This window comes from Malurus melanocephalus, unplaced genomic scaffold (assembly GCF_030028575.1).
Source record: "Malurus melanocephalus ecotype Western Australia unplaced genomic scaffold, MMel_1.1 scaffold_50, whole genome shotgun sequence".
Lineage (NCBI taxonomy): Eukaryota > Metazoa > Chordata > Aves > Passeriformes > Maluridae > Malurus > Malurus melanocephalus.
Genome location: NW_026623282.1, coordinates 451,828 through 469,452, shown reverse-complemented (window position 1 = coordinate 469,452; position 17,625 = coordinate 451,828). Strand labels below are relative to the sequence as shown.

General features: G+C 38.4%; 1 protein-coding gene across 3 annotated transcripts in view; it reads right to left on the bottom strand.

Moving 5' to 3' along the window:
- Window positions 1-4,866: 4,866 nt before the first annotated feature.
- The window catches only part of KIAA0232 (KIAA0232 ortholog), a 65,414-nt gene continuing 52,655 nt past the window's right edge, over window positions 4,867-17,625 (bottom strand). For 2 of the 3 annotated variants that reach the window (XM_057365250.1, XM_057365251.1), the window contains 3 exons: window positions 10,490-10,571; window positions 8,501-8,598; window positions 4,867-7,509 (listed from right to left, as the gene is read on the bottom strand). In XM_057365250.1, the coding sequence (XP_057221233.1) occupies window positions 7,330-7,509; window positions 8,501-8,598; window positions 10,490-10,571 (360 nt within the window). In that variant the 3' untranslated portion in view covers window positions 4,867-7,329. The other variant, XM_057365248.1, reaches the window with a different exon arrangement.

Here is a 17,625-nt window from a genome sequence, read left to right as displayed (position 1 = left end):
CTCACACTGACTAAATACAGTGTCGCACCTCTGGCTCTGATGGAAGTGTGGCATGTGCTAATTACTGCAAGGAAACAGAACAGGTACTGCCAGGTACAGGAAGTATAAAAGCATAATTCAGTACAAAGGGAACCTTTAGCACCTGTCTTTTGTGCAAAATTTAAAGTCCACACAGAAATCAAGGCTTCCTGTTTTAACATGTGGGTTGTAAATGATATGTGATAAGATCAGAATGGTTATGAGTCTTCTGCCACTGATTGAGGGTCAAGCAAACCTGGAGAGCAGTTAACTTTGTAAAAATTCTTGGGATTTAACCATGTTTTCTTTAAGAGTGTCCTGCCTGCAGCTGTTGTGTAGAAATGAAATACTACATAGAACAGCCTCAAACTGGCAACTGATGTTCACTTAGTGGGCAAAAAACTTCTACATGTCTAATAATAGACTGATGATAGAGAATTTAATTTAAAAACATTCAGTTCAAAAGCTTTGTCATACAGACTTCGTATTCATGCCAGCAGAGTTCAATACGCCGGTTTTATGGTTATTCTGCAAGAAAGCATGAAGAGTTCGTGCTCTGCTCTGTCCATGATTTTTCGAAAATATACTACATATGACAAAAGTACACAAAATGCCAGTCTTTCCTCTGTTTCATTAGAGCCAAGGAACAGAAAAGTGAGTTTCTGTCACAGTTCTTATGCCTATAAATGTGAGAAAGCATTCTCTGCTTAGGCTTTCAGTTCTGTTTTGAAGCTTCAGCAATTTTGTAATTGATACAACTTCAAATTTCCTTTTTAAAGAGCTAGATGAGAACAACTAGATTGAATTTTCATTCATCACAAGCCAAGTATGATGCAAGCAATTTTCAGAGCGAGCCAAACTGAGCTTCATTTGAATCTGCTCTGCAGCTCTTGGAAGTGAGTAATTCTCTGTCAGAAGCTAGAAGATATTTTAATATATTTTTTTTTTCTCTAATTAACTGAAGATTTGCAAAGGTGCAACAGTTGTGCATCACTGAATGTGAGCKGATCAACAGCTCCTGCCTCCACTTACCATGACTGTGATTTAAGGCAGTTTTAGCTCACCCAAGGCAAACTACAAGGGTACCAAGTGTGGCAGTGCTGGATACTCTGAGTTATCATCCATCACGCCATGAGAGAGAGAAGTTCTTTCTTGAAAGCAAATCTTAGCACAGAGGTGTTCTGTGCATTGTTCTTTTTCTCCTTACTTAACAGTATTACTTGYAGGCACAGTGAAGTAATGAATGCATGTTATATGCTCAAGAGAAGGGAACAATGAATCAATTCAGGTTTCTGCTAATGCGTAGCAATGAAAAGAGTAATAATTCCGTGAAAAATATCAATACCTTGGAAAAAAAATGGTGATGCTTTTGAGAAATGAATGTTATGTTCCTCTACTCCAGATTCATCAGAAATTAATTTTGTTCACACAAAAGTATTTTTGCCTGTATTTGATAGCAGTCCGTTTCCAGCATGGCCACCATCTGCACAGGCCTCCCTACCAGCATTGGAATATATGTACACCGAGCCATTTTAATGGGTTTGGGATGAATCAGGAACATCTGGAGAATATGCCATTTGATTATCCCAAAAGGCTGCCTCTTCCTATAGGAACTTAGATAAATGATAGATATACCTTAGATCTGATAMAGGATGAGGTAGCCTCATCACTGTTAATCTTTCTGTTAACCATGGGGTAAGAATAGACTGAGATTGTTCCCCTCCATGAGACAGCAAGAAAATGAAGAGCAGGAAAGGCAGAGTGTATGAGACTTTCCAACGTGTTTGAGCTGATACTACTGCAACATGATGCGTGACAGGATTGTTTCTACCACTGTCTACAAGCTGTTTAGGAAAGATAAAATGAGTAATAAGGTGTGAAGGAGTAAAACTGTATCAACTAAAAACATTATTCCTTGTGTAATATCTCAGAATTGCAGAATCCTAAGTGCCCATAAATAATTGCTAACAAAGCCTCCATAGTACCTCTTAGAGATCTTCACTCATCACTAAATCATGCCAGAGAAGGAAACATGGTTGTTATTATGCACAGCTGCATAATGAAAACTTGRAGTTCTATAACAGATTTATTCTCCTATGCAAACACAATTTAAATTACATTTCTGAAAGCACAGATCTATTATGTAGCAGTTGTCAACATGGCAACTTTCTATCGGAAGCCACTTGAAAGAAAAAAAGTAATGGACGAAAAATCAATTGTTTTTTAGACCTAGTAAGGATGAATGAAACTAAGTAACATTCAGTTCGGCAGATCTCGTAATTATGTCTCCWTGGATCTGCAGTGCTTCAAAGAATTTTTATACTGAATACAATAACAGGAAAATTGGTGCAAAAATTACAATACATGAATGACAACTGACACTTCTTGAAGAAGACTTTGTTGTTAAATAGATGAGGGTTCAAGAGTCAAGCGATTCAGTGCTAGGACTCCATTGCAAAGTGAGGATCTGTAGAAGCCAAACATCATTGCAAAAATTAGAAGCTATGACATGAAAGAAAAAAAGGAAAAAGGCAAAATCTTACTAAAAGGGTATTGGAAACATAAAGGATGTTCTTAATATTCATTATTGCACAAATAAAGTAACTGCAAAAATGAAAAATTCAACACCAGTTTCTGTCTGGTATCTGGAAGGGATCAGGATGGTCCATCATAGCAGGTAGAGTTAATTTTCAGACAATGGGCCTAAAGAACAAATTGTACCTTTTTTCAAACATAACTTGGGGATCAATAAAGGAAAAAAAAACTACACCAGTTTGGGTCATTACATAATTTCTGACACTTTTGTCTAATATGTTCCTAAAAATCTCCGGTGTGGAAATGGCATTCTTTTTTAAGGCAGTACTTATGTATTTGCTTTCAGTACTGTTCTTTGCTGGAGCATTTTCAAGAAAAGCACTGAGATTAATCTGCAGTTTAAAACAGTATTTTTAACAGGTGTGATTGCTTAGAATGGTTTGAGAAAAAGTTCAAGAATCTCCGAGTTCTCAGTGTTACGGGACAAGTGAGTTGCTGCTTCTCCTGTGTCTGTTTGCTTGTATCGAGTAAAATAAGGCCTGTGCAGAAATAAGGGGCAGTTTGCCCTTCATTAACAGCTCCTGAAATCTTTGTATGACAAGCATTGTAGCACTACTAAATGGCTGTTCCTGCTGTTAATAGAAGGGACCCAGCATCCTGACAGAGGGAAGACAGAGACTTCATACTGCTTTTGCAGCCCTCATTCTTGGAGTAGCTGCAAATACAGTAATGACAGACACTGTCCTTCCAGAATCATTTGCCCTACAGGAAGGCTGTCAGGCAGAAGGCAGAGTCCATGGCGGCCTCTCAGCTCAGCCTGTCCTCGCTGTTTATAGCTGAAGTTGTTACACACAGATGAAGCAGGGCAGGAACACCAGTGTTTTGTCACTCAGTGGCTCTTTCTGAGCAGCATGTTGGCCCACTACCAGCTCTGTCAGCCGTKTTTTTCCTGTTCATCCCATTATTATCCCATTGGAGCAGAGGTAGATCAATTCAATTTATAAGCATTTGTATGTAATACTACATTTTGAGAGGAACTTGAACAATGGAAMAGAAGTCCTACAGTAGGAAGCTAAGATGTATCAGTAAAGGCTCCTTTCTCCCAAACCTCTGGAGTCTTGTTGCTACTAGTTTCAYAGGTCATAAAAGAAAATTATGAGATGCTGTGTGTGAAAGGTAATGACTAATTCATTGGGGATAATATTTAACTCTACTGGTCCTGGCAGGAAAAGAATGAGTTATTGTGGAAGAATCCTGGCTTTCCAGAAGGTTCACTACCTTCCCATTTATTTTCACATTGGACACTCCCAAGAAGTCACAGTGTGGCATGCATTTAGAGCCTGGTCTACCACTGACAGAGGCAGTTGCTGCTTAGAACTATACAGTAGTTTTTGTACGACAGAAGCATTATTTACACTGGAAAATAATTCTTTAGGATATGTATGTTTAATATTAATTCAGATACAGCCTGGTCAATGAAATGGAGTTCTTTTATCAAGCATCTTCTATAAACATTATGGGAATATACTCCTGCTGTATTTAAGAAATAATTGGAATAATTGAAAACAATGTATGCCTTTAAAAGTTTCAGCTACCAAGTCTGAACAAAAGTATTCAYCCAAACACCTTCCTTACAGAGGGACTCTTCCATTATTTCCAAGTGTGTGCTTCTGTGTTGTTTTCCTGCACTTCTAATTCAGCAGAGTTGGAATCATTCTGCACAGAGTCCCAGGTCACTTTGGCTGCAGACTTACATCACTTWAGTGCACAAGGCTCCACCAAGTGGAATGTGAACTGCTGGGACTTTTTTTCCTTTCTGTAAAAGGAGGTGCAGCCATGGAATTAGGAAAGTCCATTTTGTTGCCATAGATGCAGTTTTTCYATATGTGAGATACTGATTACTTGATGGCTGAACACAAGTTGAAAGCAGAAATACAAGTCTGCTGGGTTAGATCCCATAATATTGTATTACATAAAAGTTCTGTAACTGTTRTGTGAGAGAGGGTCTGGGTTTGCTTGGGTTTAATTTTTTTTTAAAAAGGTCTCATGTTTTCTCATGAATTTGTCATTATAAATTAATTTCTACAGAAATAAAGTGGGGACAAAGCTMATTTTGTTTTGTTTTTTTAAGAACATATGCAAGGTATTTAATTTTCCTACACTCTAAGAATACTTAATAAAATTACAGCAGTGAAAAGGAYTCTGAAACTAGGTATGTCATGCTATTTCTCTAGAATGTTTAATGCTTAACTGCATGTTGTATCRAAGTTATACATGTCAGCCAAAGAAAATGAAGACACACACACACCATCCAATTGTCCTTTTATATTTTTATTCGGTGTTAAGTAACTCCACAAGAAAACAAAATCAGTTACTCTGGTGTACGTGAAATCAGAACAATACAACCACTTGAAGCAAAAATAGAAACAAATTTCAGCCCAGGAATGGAAAACTGATACTTCAGTGCTATGGATATGCAATGCGCTTCATCCCACAGTGCGGTTCAGCGTATGCCAACCTTTAATGCTCTTGTTGTTGYTGTTGTTATTGKTGTTGGTGTGTGTTTCTATCCATATAGAAAAACTAAAAACCACACTTCAACTCTCACTGAAAGCCTTAGAGCTTTAGCCATTAAACTATGAAAACAAGTAAAGACAATTTGTTATTGCCCAAGCTCAGTATAGGATTTTATTTTCCCCAAAGGTGCTGGAATCATTACATGCCACAATGTAACTAAGAGCAACACCTTTGTTATGTTTGAGCCCTTTCTTACCAACAAAGCAGCTCAAGCCAGAATTAACTGAGCTGAAGTTTGTGTTTGAAATATGTCCATTTGGTCATTTCCTGTTCTCAAATGAAGTTCTATTCCATTCTTCACTGTAGTGATTTGAAGAATTTGTGTGTAAAGTTCTTTTTTACTTTCATGTTACAGTTAACTAGTTTTCAGTGCAGGTGCTAAACAACCTCTCAAGGAAGCTCCAGAAGAAAGTAAAATATATAAAAATCTATTCAAAGTCTGCAAATAAATTAAGAAAAGAAACTGTAAAGTGTCAAAAGATTTGTTGTATGAATACAAACCCTAAAACATAGTCTAAGAGCAGGACCAAAAGAAAGTCCTTGGGCAAGGGCAACCAAGCCAGTTTTAAGAAGGATCTCACCAAAAGCATTGCATGAAGACTGGCATGGTTTCCCAACCACGTGTTTAAATTCTTACACTGTCAATTGAATAAAGGCAACAAAACCCAGTTACTYAGAAAGCATTTCTAGCGCAGAACATATTTCAAAGGCAGTTCAGCTCACATTTCAAACAGCTATGTTTCTTGTGAGGTTTATTGCCTGTCAAAAATAATGGTGAAGCTTTTCAAGTCAGTATTAGACTTTCTGCACTTCCTGGTGTTATAGACATGCTGCGATCGTGTAGATTAGTTAGTTGTCATTTTTTAAACTAGGAGTTGGTAAAAACTTAGAACATTTAGTTTTGCAAATATTGCTCCTCCTGGCTTATACATTTTGCATAATGTGTTAAAAGCACAAGGAGTTGATAGTCTTGTACAGATGCAACTTGACAATGTATTGACTTTCTAAGTTAACAAAATAAAATTTAAAAGCAAGTTCACATAAAGCAACAATCACTACTGCAATCACACATGTATGTTGTAAGTCATCACCTTCCCTACCCCCACCCACCACACACATAACTTGCCCCACACATYCTCTCAGAAACACAAAATGAACTACGAGATTTACTAAATTACAGCCACAACAGCAGCTAACTGCAGCAGCCACAGGATTTCTTTCAAGTGAAGCACTGACCCTTTGCATTTAAAACATTGAACACTCTGAGCATTTTAGAGAGTTTCAGTCATTCAGGCTCAAGTTCAGTTACAGGATGCTTTTGCAGGTTACATGAATGCCTTCATCTGCAACAAGACAACATTCTCATTACTTGTTAACAAAATTCACAACAATCCACACATCACCCCAGTGGTTTATTATTTTTGGTGTTACTTTTTAAACTTCTGCCCCACATCGGCAAGTTGCTAAAAAGGACAAAAAAAAAGAAAAAAAGGAAAAAACCCCACATTGCCTCCATACCTACAAAAAATCCTTGGCTCTCCAGTTAGCAAAAATACAAACCATGGTATCCTCAGTGTTGGTTTGCAGGAGGGGGGGAATCATAGGATAGAAAACACAGTTTCTGTAAGTCTCTAAAGCACAACCCTGTTGTTCCTACTTCAAAGTTATGAGATTTACTGAATGAAGACTGGACAAGTCATTCATGCTTTTCTCCTGCATTCAGAAAGGCACTGATAGATTACAGTGTTAAGTATTTATCTCCCAGTTCTTAAAGAACAAAGCCTAATGTGCAGAAAGCTGAAGTCTCTGAATAGCAGAAGTAGTTGTAGACACTGCGATGCTAAGAAGATTGTAATAGTGGTAGGGCTACAGTTACGAATGAAAATAACTGCAATTAAGATGCAAAAAAGCAGTGGTACTACTAAGACAAGCACATGCACATCCATTCTTGATTTGACAACACAATCTAGTCTAGTTCAAATAGCCAAGAATTTAACAGTATTTTTTGGGKAAAAAAAATCTTCAACAGGACAGCTGTGTCCTCATCTATAAAATAAGCAAGAAGAGAAAGATAAATACACATCTGAATCCATTAACTGAAGAGGAAACTCAAGTTGTTCTTTTAGAGCTACAGACCCTCAAGAAGGATAGTTTTCCATCTCATGTTACTTTTCAATCATCTGTTCTACTCTGCAGTTTTTACAGTTGAGTTCGAGAAAAAAGCTCCTCCTCACACGGATCAGCCCATTCACTTCCACCTTCTGAAGCTGTGTCTTCAGAGCTGGAGCTATCACTGGAGTAGATCTTCTTCCTGAAGCCATTTGGTTTTGCCTCAGCATTTATATCATCTGCACATCTTGCTTCATAAACAGAAGAAACCTAAGGATTTAAACTGACAGTGTTGATGGGGAACAATAAAGAACACGCTTGCTTTTCCCTGGGCTGGGAGCTTATATGGTTTTGTAGGTGTCCAAGAAAGATGCCAAGATTACAGGACAAGTCCTCCTCTTTCCTGACTTAGTCCACTATGCAGAAAGGACTGCAGAACAGCAGAAAAAAATGGGGCTTTTATTATTTTTTCCTATTCCTTAATTTTAGGATTTGCACAACACAGCAAGAGAAWCAAAAAAGAACTCAGGATGCATCATTATCACAGTTCATGTTAGAAAAAATTACTGTAAAAGTTATCTCCAAAACTTGGTAGTAAATATTAAATAGTAAGAAAACACAKTACAGATCTGACTAAACTTCAAGCAAATGTATTTTAAATATATTTTCAACTGAATGAGTAAAGCTATAGCAAGCATGTCACAATGTTAAACTAAGCGCTATCACCACTATGAAGTTTAAAGGTATATCAGTAAGTACATGTGTACATGAATTTTTTTCCCYAGAGGAAAAAAAGTCAGGATTTTTATTTTTCCTTGTGATGAGGACAGTATTCAGCATATATTATTTTTATGCCTTTAGTTACTGCTCTTTTCTGCCCTCATAGTGCACTTCAGCTCACTCTACACTTACTGARATTGGAAGTTGAAGGAAAAGAAGACTCGTGTTTAACACTCATGACAAGCAAATGCCAAGCGTTCCCAAAGGAAACTGGCTTTGCTTATCTAGTAGAAGTACAATTGTCTGTACAAAGGACTGTACTCCCCAAAGTACAAGGAAGGAATTGAGGAATTTTCAGAAGAATGCTCAAGATGCAGAGGAGGTWAAAAAACAAAGTAAGAGAAGAGAAGCTTTTGAAGGTTTTTGCAGGAGTTTCATTTGAGGGCAGACTGAGAATGAAAGTGATGAAAGTAAAGATGCAGTAGCCCACCCTCACAAAATAAGTAAAAAATTTCCTCCCCAAAACCATTGACAAACTTACCATATTAAAATCTAAAAGATGTTCATCATCATTGGATACTTCCTTTACATCTGCAAGTTCTCCTACACCATTCTCTCCCTTGGCATTTGTATAGCACTCTTACATTGTGTTTGTGGGGGTGTTTCAGAGGCAAAGGAAGAAAAAACAGAATGGAGGAACACTGTTATTTACATTTACCATAAATTAAAGCATCCRGAGAAGTATTCTTGGAATTCACACTCTATGCCATGTAAACTGTGCTTGTGGGGGATTTTATGGTCTGACACCCTTAAAAAGTCAGCATAATACCTCATGGAAGGTGGTGAGGATAACCAGATAATCCTACCTGGATAACCAAGCAGTAAAAGAAGAAGCTACTTAGTTAATGAAAACACCTAAAGTACTAACGTGCAAAGAACAATAATTACTTTTTTATGATATATGGTTCAGCACATTTCTCAATTCTGATAGTGTATTGTATCCCACATCATTCCTATTTCTATACCCATACAATATAGACTGAAACAGCAGCCTGATCCTCACCAAAACTCAAAAACCCCAGTTGATGTGAATGGCCATGATTTCTACTTACCAGAGTAAAGTYATATATATATATCTTAACATCTATCACGTAGATAGACACATATGGATCACATGCATCAAGACCCATAAGAACTACCCACATTGACAACTGGGTAGAGAAAAAGGTTTGTGGAAGAGTAACATCAGCTCTGAGGGTAAAATCGCGGTGTCGTTAAAAAGCCGAGTCGCACAGAGCAAACGCTGGCCCTGCTGTCCCTGACAGAGACCCCGGCTCAGCGGCAGCAGCAGCGCTGGGCCCGGCCGCGTTCCCCCGCTCGGTGCCGCAGAGCCGCGCGTTCGCCGCCAGGGGACAGCACCGAGCACCGGCAGCGGCAGCGGGCGCGGCCCCGCCGGGGACACAGAACAACCCCCGCTGGGGAACACTGACGGCCTTCCCCAACACGGCAAATTCTGCTCCCCTGCACTGTGCACATTTCTATGGCTGGGACTGAAACAGAAGTGAAGATGTTCTTGAAAGTCACCCAAACTGTCTTRAACAGCAAAGTAAGGCTGTTTTGGAACCAAGAACACAGTTTAGTAGGTCGCACTTAAAGGTGCATTCCAAAAATAATAACTGGCTAATCTACTTTCAGATTATAAAGGAACCGGGTCTCTGATGCAAAACTTTTTCGCCCTGAATCTGCACCAACAGAAAGCACCAGAGATCCTGCCAATTCAGGATACAGAATGTTCTTGTTTAGCTTCTTGCCTTCTCCCCAGAAAAGGTAAATTGGTATGCAGGAAAAAAAAAGCTGCCTGGATTCTTGCCGATCTACTGAAAACCTGGGCTTAAGTCAGTTGTCAGATACCACAGATATCTGGGAGTGCTGGAAGCACACCTGCTTCTGGTCATGAGCAGCCTGCCTGCTAAGGCTGGATGTGCTCTCTGTGCWGGACAGAAGAATTCCCAGACTGTCAGTGTGAAAGGAGTGGCCAAGTGGCAAATCCCTCTCCTTCCCAGTCTCAGAGATTCCACACATTCACGGAATAACTGGCATGTTATTTATGCACACCCATAAAAGGTAATCATCATGTTTTCACATTCTTATAAAACTACCTACCTAATAAGTATTTTTCAGGATGAAACATTAAAAAATGTAATAAAGTGTTTTCAGAATCAGAGATTTTCCGTTTACTTAATTGCAGGCTTTGGAATTAAATAAAYTTGCATAAATGTTAAGACTATTTTAAAACCATTTTCTTTAAAAACCAATTTAGAATTATTCTACCGGTCTACTACAAAAGCAACTGAAGCATCCCAGTTCTCTCTCAGATTAGAGAACTTGTTTTGGAAGCTTACTGGTGAGGGTTTTTAAAACACAGGCAGTAAACCCAATTCATCTGCAGCAATTCCAGTCTGTAACAAGGAGCATTTCATTCTAATGTGGGTGCAACAGCAAGTTAGTTCTATCAGGCAGAGGTGCTTACCTTCACACTGTGATGCAGGAAAAAGGGGAGAATAGAGCGCCTTTTCCCACCAGCATTGCTTTTCCTGGCTGCCACACATTCTCTGCAGATTAGTATTCAATATAGGAAAGTGTTTAGACAATAATCACACTTCATTATGCCATAAATAATATACTTACATGTAAAGGAGGAAACTGGTATTAAAACGAATTTGCTAAGTCCTACATGTGACGCTGCTCAATTTGTAACACTAATTGGAAATGACTGTCAAACTATAGTGGAACATCAATTCTCTGAACTCATACACCCAAGATAAACTCCATGCTGGGGCTCAGACTTCGCCCATACAGAGTCATACAAGTCCAGAAAAAAAAATGAATTCCAGTCCTACACTTTATAATCTAGAGAGAGCTACCTGAGAGATGGAAGTGAAATGTTAGCCAACCTGACAAATAGTTGAGTGTAAAACAAAACAGACAAGAAAACAAACAAAAAGGGGGAAAAAAATAATGTTTAAAGTTTGGAAGGATGAATTATCAGTACCATTACCCAATGGGAAAACACAAAATTAGAGAATTATGAGTCAACATGAGGAAAAAGTGTTTATGAGGATGATCAATGATTTGTCTTTATGMTAAAAGCAATCTATTCATTAAGACTGCCAAAATATTCTCCCTTCCCCCATATATTAATGCTAGTTTAACTTTACCAGAGGCCTTTCCTTATGACAATGATGGACATGGCTAAAATACCAAGGGTTGTCACAACAGACATGTCCCCAGTTCCATGGCTGCACCTGAGGTAACCCCATTACCCTTCAGAAGATGATGCCAGCTAGTAACGACCCATATAGAGATGTGATAGAATGATTTAAAAAACAAACTAGAGTGCCACTGCCTACTACAACACTAACAAGTGAGCTTCAACACTGACTTTCTAACCAGCTTCCTCCTCTGTAAACTTGAGAATGTTTAAAMAGGGAAACTTAAGCATCCTTTTGTTCCTCCTTAAACTACCATAGAACTTAAACTTACAAACACTCTTKAATAAAGAGAAGCCCCTCTCAAACCAAGTGAGTGACTCAATAGTGCTGTATTTAGAAACATGTCCTAGATTCAACTTATTTGAATTTATCCATGCTGGTTTCCTGTCTTAAGACCCAGGACCAATCTTTCTGGAACCACCCTCCAGAAATTCAGACTCTTAATTCCAGAAAAGTGAGTTCTTAGGAACTCAAGCCATCAGCTGGTTTCTTTCTTAACATTAAAAAAAAAAATTAAAAAGAAGCAGCAGCTCAAGGGTATAAGCAGGACTTAGTAAGAAATATGTGCATTTACAAATACATTCATTGAAGCCTCACTCCATGCTGATTATAGATAGAGGCATCTAAACCCACAGGCACAATGCTTTATTAACTTCAAAGTCTCTCCCATTGCTGCTGTCATACCTGCACACACGATAARCTGGATGAAACCCATCAGGTTACAAGCAAAGCCAGCTTGAGTCTGCAGGGTGTACCAAGCTGCAGCAGCCTTGCTTCCTGGGCTGAGGCACTGGGAGAGCCCAGCACCYGCTCTGGGATGGCTCCATGACTGAACTGACAGCGGCTGCCTCAGCCCCACTGTGCTTCTGTCACAGCCCTGCTACCTGGAGAGCCAGATCAGGTGACTGACAGCTCCCAGCTCAGTCTAGTTTTTGTTTGGGAGGGGATGGAGGGCACTTTTAATCTCAATTTTATGTATTTGYTGAATAAAAGACTTTTCTCTTGCAGTTGCTTAAGCGTTTCCTACAAATCCACAGTCTCACATTGTGGATTTTTTTTTTTTTTGTGAATTAAAGAAACACTCCCAATCAGTAAATACAAAATACCAACTCCAGAATAGCACCATGAGTCTACCTTCCTCTGTTGACAACCTTTCCCTTTCAAAACAGGATTTTCAATTTATGTCTCCTCTCTCACACATATTCACATACACATCCAGTGTTTTATGAAAAGTTTTATTAAATTTTTCCAGCTAGCCATCCAAATACCTATTACTTAGAATGGCTCTGGCTTAAATATTGTGACTGGAAGTTTCTCCTCTCTGAAACTATTCATACTTACTTTACTTTATTCTTAAGTTGAATTCTCAGACAGCAGGGCAAAACCAGCTGCAATGCTGCTTCACTGCCAGTTTACTGCAGGTTRCAGAGAAGATGGATGGGTTTCCTTTCTGATTTTACAGCTGACTCTAGACTATTGGATACTAATCTGGAAACATCATCACTATTTGTATTGCTTCAGAATCCTTGCTGGCAAGGGTCACRGCTGACATGGGTGACAAGAGGCTTGCAGAATGTGAACAGAATAAGCACAAAGCCTCAGTATGTTCTGAACGAGTATTATCAGAAGTGTTACAACTGACAGCAAAAATCATATTATTCTGTAAGCACAGATTTCTTTGAACCTGCTCTGCAACCCCTTACTATCAGGAGGAATACAACACATGAATAATTTARAAGTCAAAGCAGCAATGAACCCATTGAGTCCCATTCCAAAAGATCAGGTTCTAATTTTAGCTCATCAGCCACCCAGTGAAGATACACTTGGCTCAAGAAGCCAGTCACAAATGAATAAAGGGAGCTGAGTCTAGACTTGATATTCTTAAAACCTATTTGGCAGTAACCTCATTGCTGTGTTTCACTGAAAATATATGTGCAAGGGACTCTATGAGATAATCCACTGTCTACTCTTGCACAAAGCTGGAATCAACTATAATGCACTATTCCTAGATCTAGTCTCATAAAAGCAGAATTTCCACTGCTTCCTTAAAAAATAATTGAGCCTTATAGCATGCTCTTTGTCTGGTTAGAATTCTTACCCTTCCATTTCCCTTACTGTGATTTAAAGGTCGTCACAGCCAGTTCCTTTGTGTTTACAAGGGGCTACATAAYACAGCTTTTCCTTTATCTCCTTCAACTATGAACATGGCTTCTGCACAACTGCTGCCTCTGCTCTGAGTCTCGCTTGTTTGAGATGTAATACTCCCCGTTCCTTCACTCTTTTCTTTTTTTTTTAAGTAGTGACCTTTGTGTTCTCTCCTCAAGACATCTTCCCTGACACAAAGAGCCCAGTACTCCAGTACAGCAACTCCCCTCTTACAGGCGGGTATTCCTGTTTATGTATCTCAATGTTGCTGTCCCTTGCAGTGTGTCATTCCTGATTTACACTCAACCATGATCTATCTGAAGATGCTTTTCACATCACTTCCTCACCTGTCACTCCTCCCACTGGGTATTTTAAGAGGRTTATGTTCTGTAGAAATTTTAGTTGTCCCTGTAGGATTGCATTTTGTTTCAGACATTGCTCCAACTTTACAATGTTTCAAATCTAATCCTGTCTTCCAGTATAGCTGCAGACTTCTTATTATCAGGGATTTTCATAAASATGCCACACACTAGAAAAAATAATCATCTCTCTTGTCCTCCAGTAAGCCACTSATTGTTATTTTGAGAGTGCAATCTTTCTTCTAAACTAATACTTGGAAACTTTCTCTGTTACTCATGCATTTGGGCCACTTAGTKTACAGTGTTTCTTTAGGCAATTTAAGAGAGTCATTGGCTCCATTTTCCCCTTTAAAAACAAGATTTGCATTTTACATATTTTCTATCTTCTATATGTTCTCAAACAAGTATTCTAGTAAGCTTTTCTCAAACTAGTTTCTGCTCTTTGTGATACTCAGCTGAACATTGCTGTGAGTAGCTGAAACAGTGTATATCTCTATTTTCATTAACAATGACAATAGATGCACTAATCAATACCTTGGATATTACATTTTCATAGTTTACCTTGTTAATTCTGTTTCTCAAATATCTTTCTGTCATCCTTCTTTTTCTGATTTACTTCTAGAACTTTCAGGTGTACCAAACCTTTTTTATTTGCTTTGTTTAAACCTTGGGATTTTTCCCTTGTGATTCTTCARCTGTTACTGTGAACTCTATCTGTTTTAACTCCTTTGATACAAGCCCTTTCATATCTCTGCAAAATAATGCTTTCTTAATTAGAAGATCAGAGCCTAAGTCTTTGTAGGTGTTGTCATCAACTGCCATGATCAACCCTTACAAAGGACTATCTGGACCAGTCCTGTCTTAGGYAGTCCCCAAATCAGTCACTCTTACCCAGTAAAGTCCTTTTGCTTTGTGTGTGGGCGACTCTACATGCTCTTTTTCCACTTGATTCCCCTGATTTTAAAGCACACAGAGGACCTCTCCAAATTTTGTTCCCCTCCTATCACTACCTTCTACAGTGTAGAAGGCAGCTTACCTYCTACACTGCTGACCTCAGAATCAGTGTTTATAAAGCACTCCTTTGTCAGCTCTTTCTAAAGAATTTATGCACTTAACATTGCATTACTCCAGTCCAGCACAGAATCTCACCAGATCTCACAGCCTATTCAGTCATGAGATGCACAAACTCAGTTTTTGTCAGTAAAATTTCCTCATCCCCAAAACCAGTGTCTTAGGCATGTTCAGACCTTAAAACCCCACAGGTCCTTTTATCTAYCTCAAGGACCCAACCGTATGAGCATTTTTAGAGCACACCTGCTGGACTGGAGCCCATACAAAACTTGTTGACAGGAGATGCAGTGTTGGTCTATTCACAGGTCATTAACTGGTCCAGATTGTGTACTTACCCACATCTAAATGACTCCACATCTAAATGGTAGGAGCATTTACTCGGAAGAAAAAGGACKGTTCTTCATGGGGGCAAGGGAGCTGTGTTTGTGGGGTTTTAKGTAGCTGTTCAGGTACCATGTGCTGGTGGTTTTTGCAGAGGTTGTTTGGTTTGGACTTTTTTTTGGTATTATTTTGTTGGTTTCATTTTGTTGTTGGCTTGATTTTCAGTTTTCTTTTTTTTGATCTTATGGCTAGGTATATAAATATCAGTCATGTTTGAAGAAATTCTGCAGGAGCTATTTGCAAATTCCTGGTGGAAAACACACTACAATTCTAAAAGAAGTGTTCTAATATAGAAGGTAAGAGGGAGGAAACTGAACCAGATTCTCCTACAGTCTTGTTTATAAATAGGAGGTATTCAGAGATGTCTGTATGCACAGCACATATATAACTCAAATTYAAGTGAWRTAAAACAGAATGTGTTACTATTACACTGAGGTTTATATTAGTATTTTCACATCTATTATYTATGCAAAAATACTGGAGGTACCTCAGACCACAATTCAAACTTTACATTAGATGACTGAGTTGCTTTAATTTCTGTCTTAAGTCAAGCACAGAAACACAGAAAGTTTCATTAAAAAAAAATCTTCACAAATATTGATCTATACTCATCAGTCAAGACCACAGTGCTTGCTCAAGCTTCTTCCCCCATGCGTGTGTGTGTGGGGCATCCASAAAAAAAGCTCCTCCTAGACTGTCCCCATTCTACGTATTTTATATTGATTTTGATTAATACTCATGAAAATAAATAATGTCACTCTTAAAAAGAAAAAAGCTCACATAGATCTTTAACATTTAAGCACAATAAGAAATTTAAATAATTGCTCTTGAGCCAAAAAGCCAATTTCCTTCAGACTCCAAGTACTGGCGCTGAGAAAAGCCCAGAGTGTTCACACACCTTCTTGACACACTGTAGATTCAGGRGATCAAGTTAATCCAGGCCATCCAAGCTCAGAAGGTAATCAGGATCCCCGGCCCCCCAGGAAGAGCTTAATTGCAAACCCAACTGGAGTCCAGACTGCTGAGAAGGTTGTTGGCCTTTGTACTTCTCTTTCAAAGTTGTTTATCACTTTGAAGCTATGAAATGCCTACAAAATCACATGACCTGAGCAAGGGAAGCAGTAAGTTTTCCTCTTGCACTAAGGAACTTAAATAAAATAAAATACCAAGCTTTCTGAGCACTGTTCACTACCAAAAGACCTTTTACAAGCCTCAGAGCTACCATAAACTACAGTACCACTGTAAAATTAAACCAGCCACTTACTGTTTCACTTACTGAAGTTTTTTGAATGGATAAGTGATTGAAGTGAAGATGAGAATAAACAGCCTCACAGAGCACTAGACATCCAGAAAGAAGATCTGAAAAGGGCTGGAARGAACTTGCTGTCTTGTTGAACAGACTCTTGCTGTCACAAATAACTGTATTATTTGTTTGTTCATTATGCCCTGCTGCATGATGAAGTTATATTTCACTTACTCCTGGTAAAAGGCAATTCCAGAATCTGTTCTGACTTASAGTCTAAGTTATTATTTTTTTGATGACTCTTTCTGCAAGGCCTAGCACAAACATATAAACTTCCCAAACTCCAGTAAAGATTTCTGAAGCCACTTCATCTCTCTTAACTTAACAGAGCAGCAGGAACCAAGATGTCTAGAAAGGGTCTGGAAAAGTCACAAACTTGATTCTCTTAAGCAAGCAGCAGATATCAACTTACTGATGGTGGGAAAAGAAGCAATTAATTTAAAGGAGGATGAGAGAAGAAACAAAGAAGRAAGAAGGAAAATAAGAAAGTCTGATTTTGTTCAACGAAAAGGTGAGCATTAGTTTTAGCAAGAGAAAGATTAGCTTGCCTATTATGAGTTAGTGTTTCAAACTTATAATTGAGAAATATGCAATTGCACAACACAAGCTGGGTGCACTCTTCAGTTGAAAATGAAAAAAACTTCATCCAAATGTAAATAGTATAACTACTGAATATGTGCAAGAGGAGGCTGAAGAGTAAAAGAAAATATAAGATGTAAGGAAAAAAAATGTAAGATGTAACTTATACCTATACAGACAATATCTCTGAGCTGGCCACAGTATCTCTGGGCTAGAAAGGACTTTTAACCTTGATAATTACTTATGTCTACAACTACCAGAAAGAAAACTCTGAGCTTAACCCATAATTATACTGAGGCTCTCTTATAGTACTGTGGTAGTAGTGGGTATTTTGCATCCACGTTTTCTTTCTTTTTGGCTCTATGCTGACAAGAGGACACTTTAATTTCCAGACAATTAAGCCTTTTTACAAGCCTTTCTTTGCTGAARTTTACATCCAATAGTTCAAATTCTTCTATTTGGAAGTAACTATGTTGAAAAGACATAATGGCTTCAGATATTTTTCTTCAGAATTTTAAAATATATCTGAATCAAAATCAGCAATATTTCATTACTC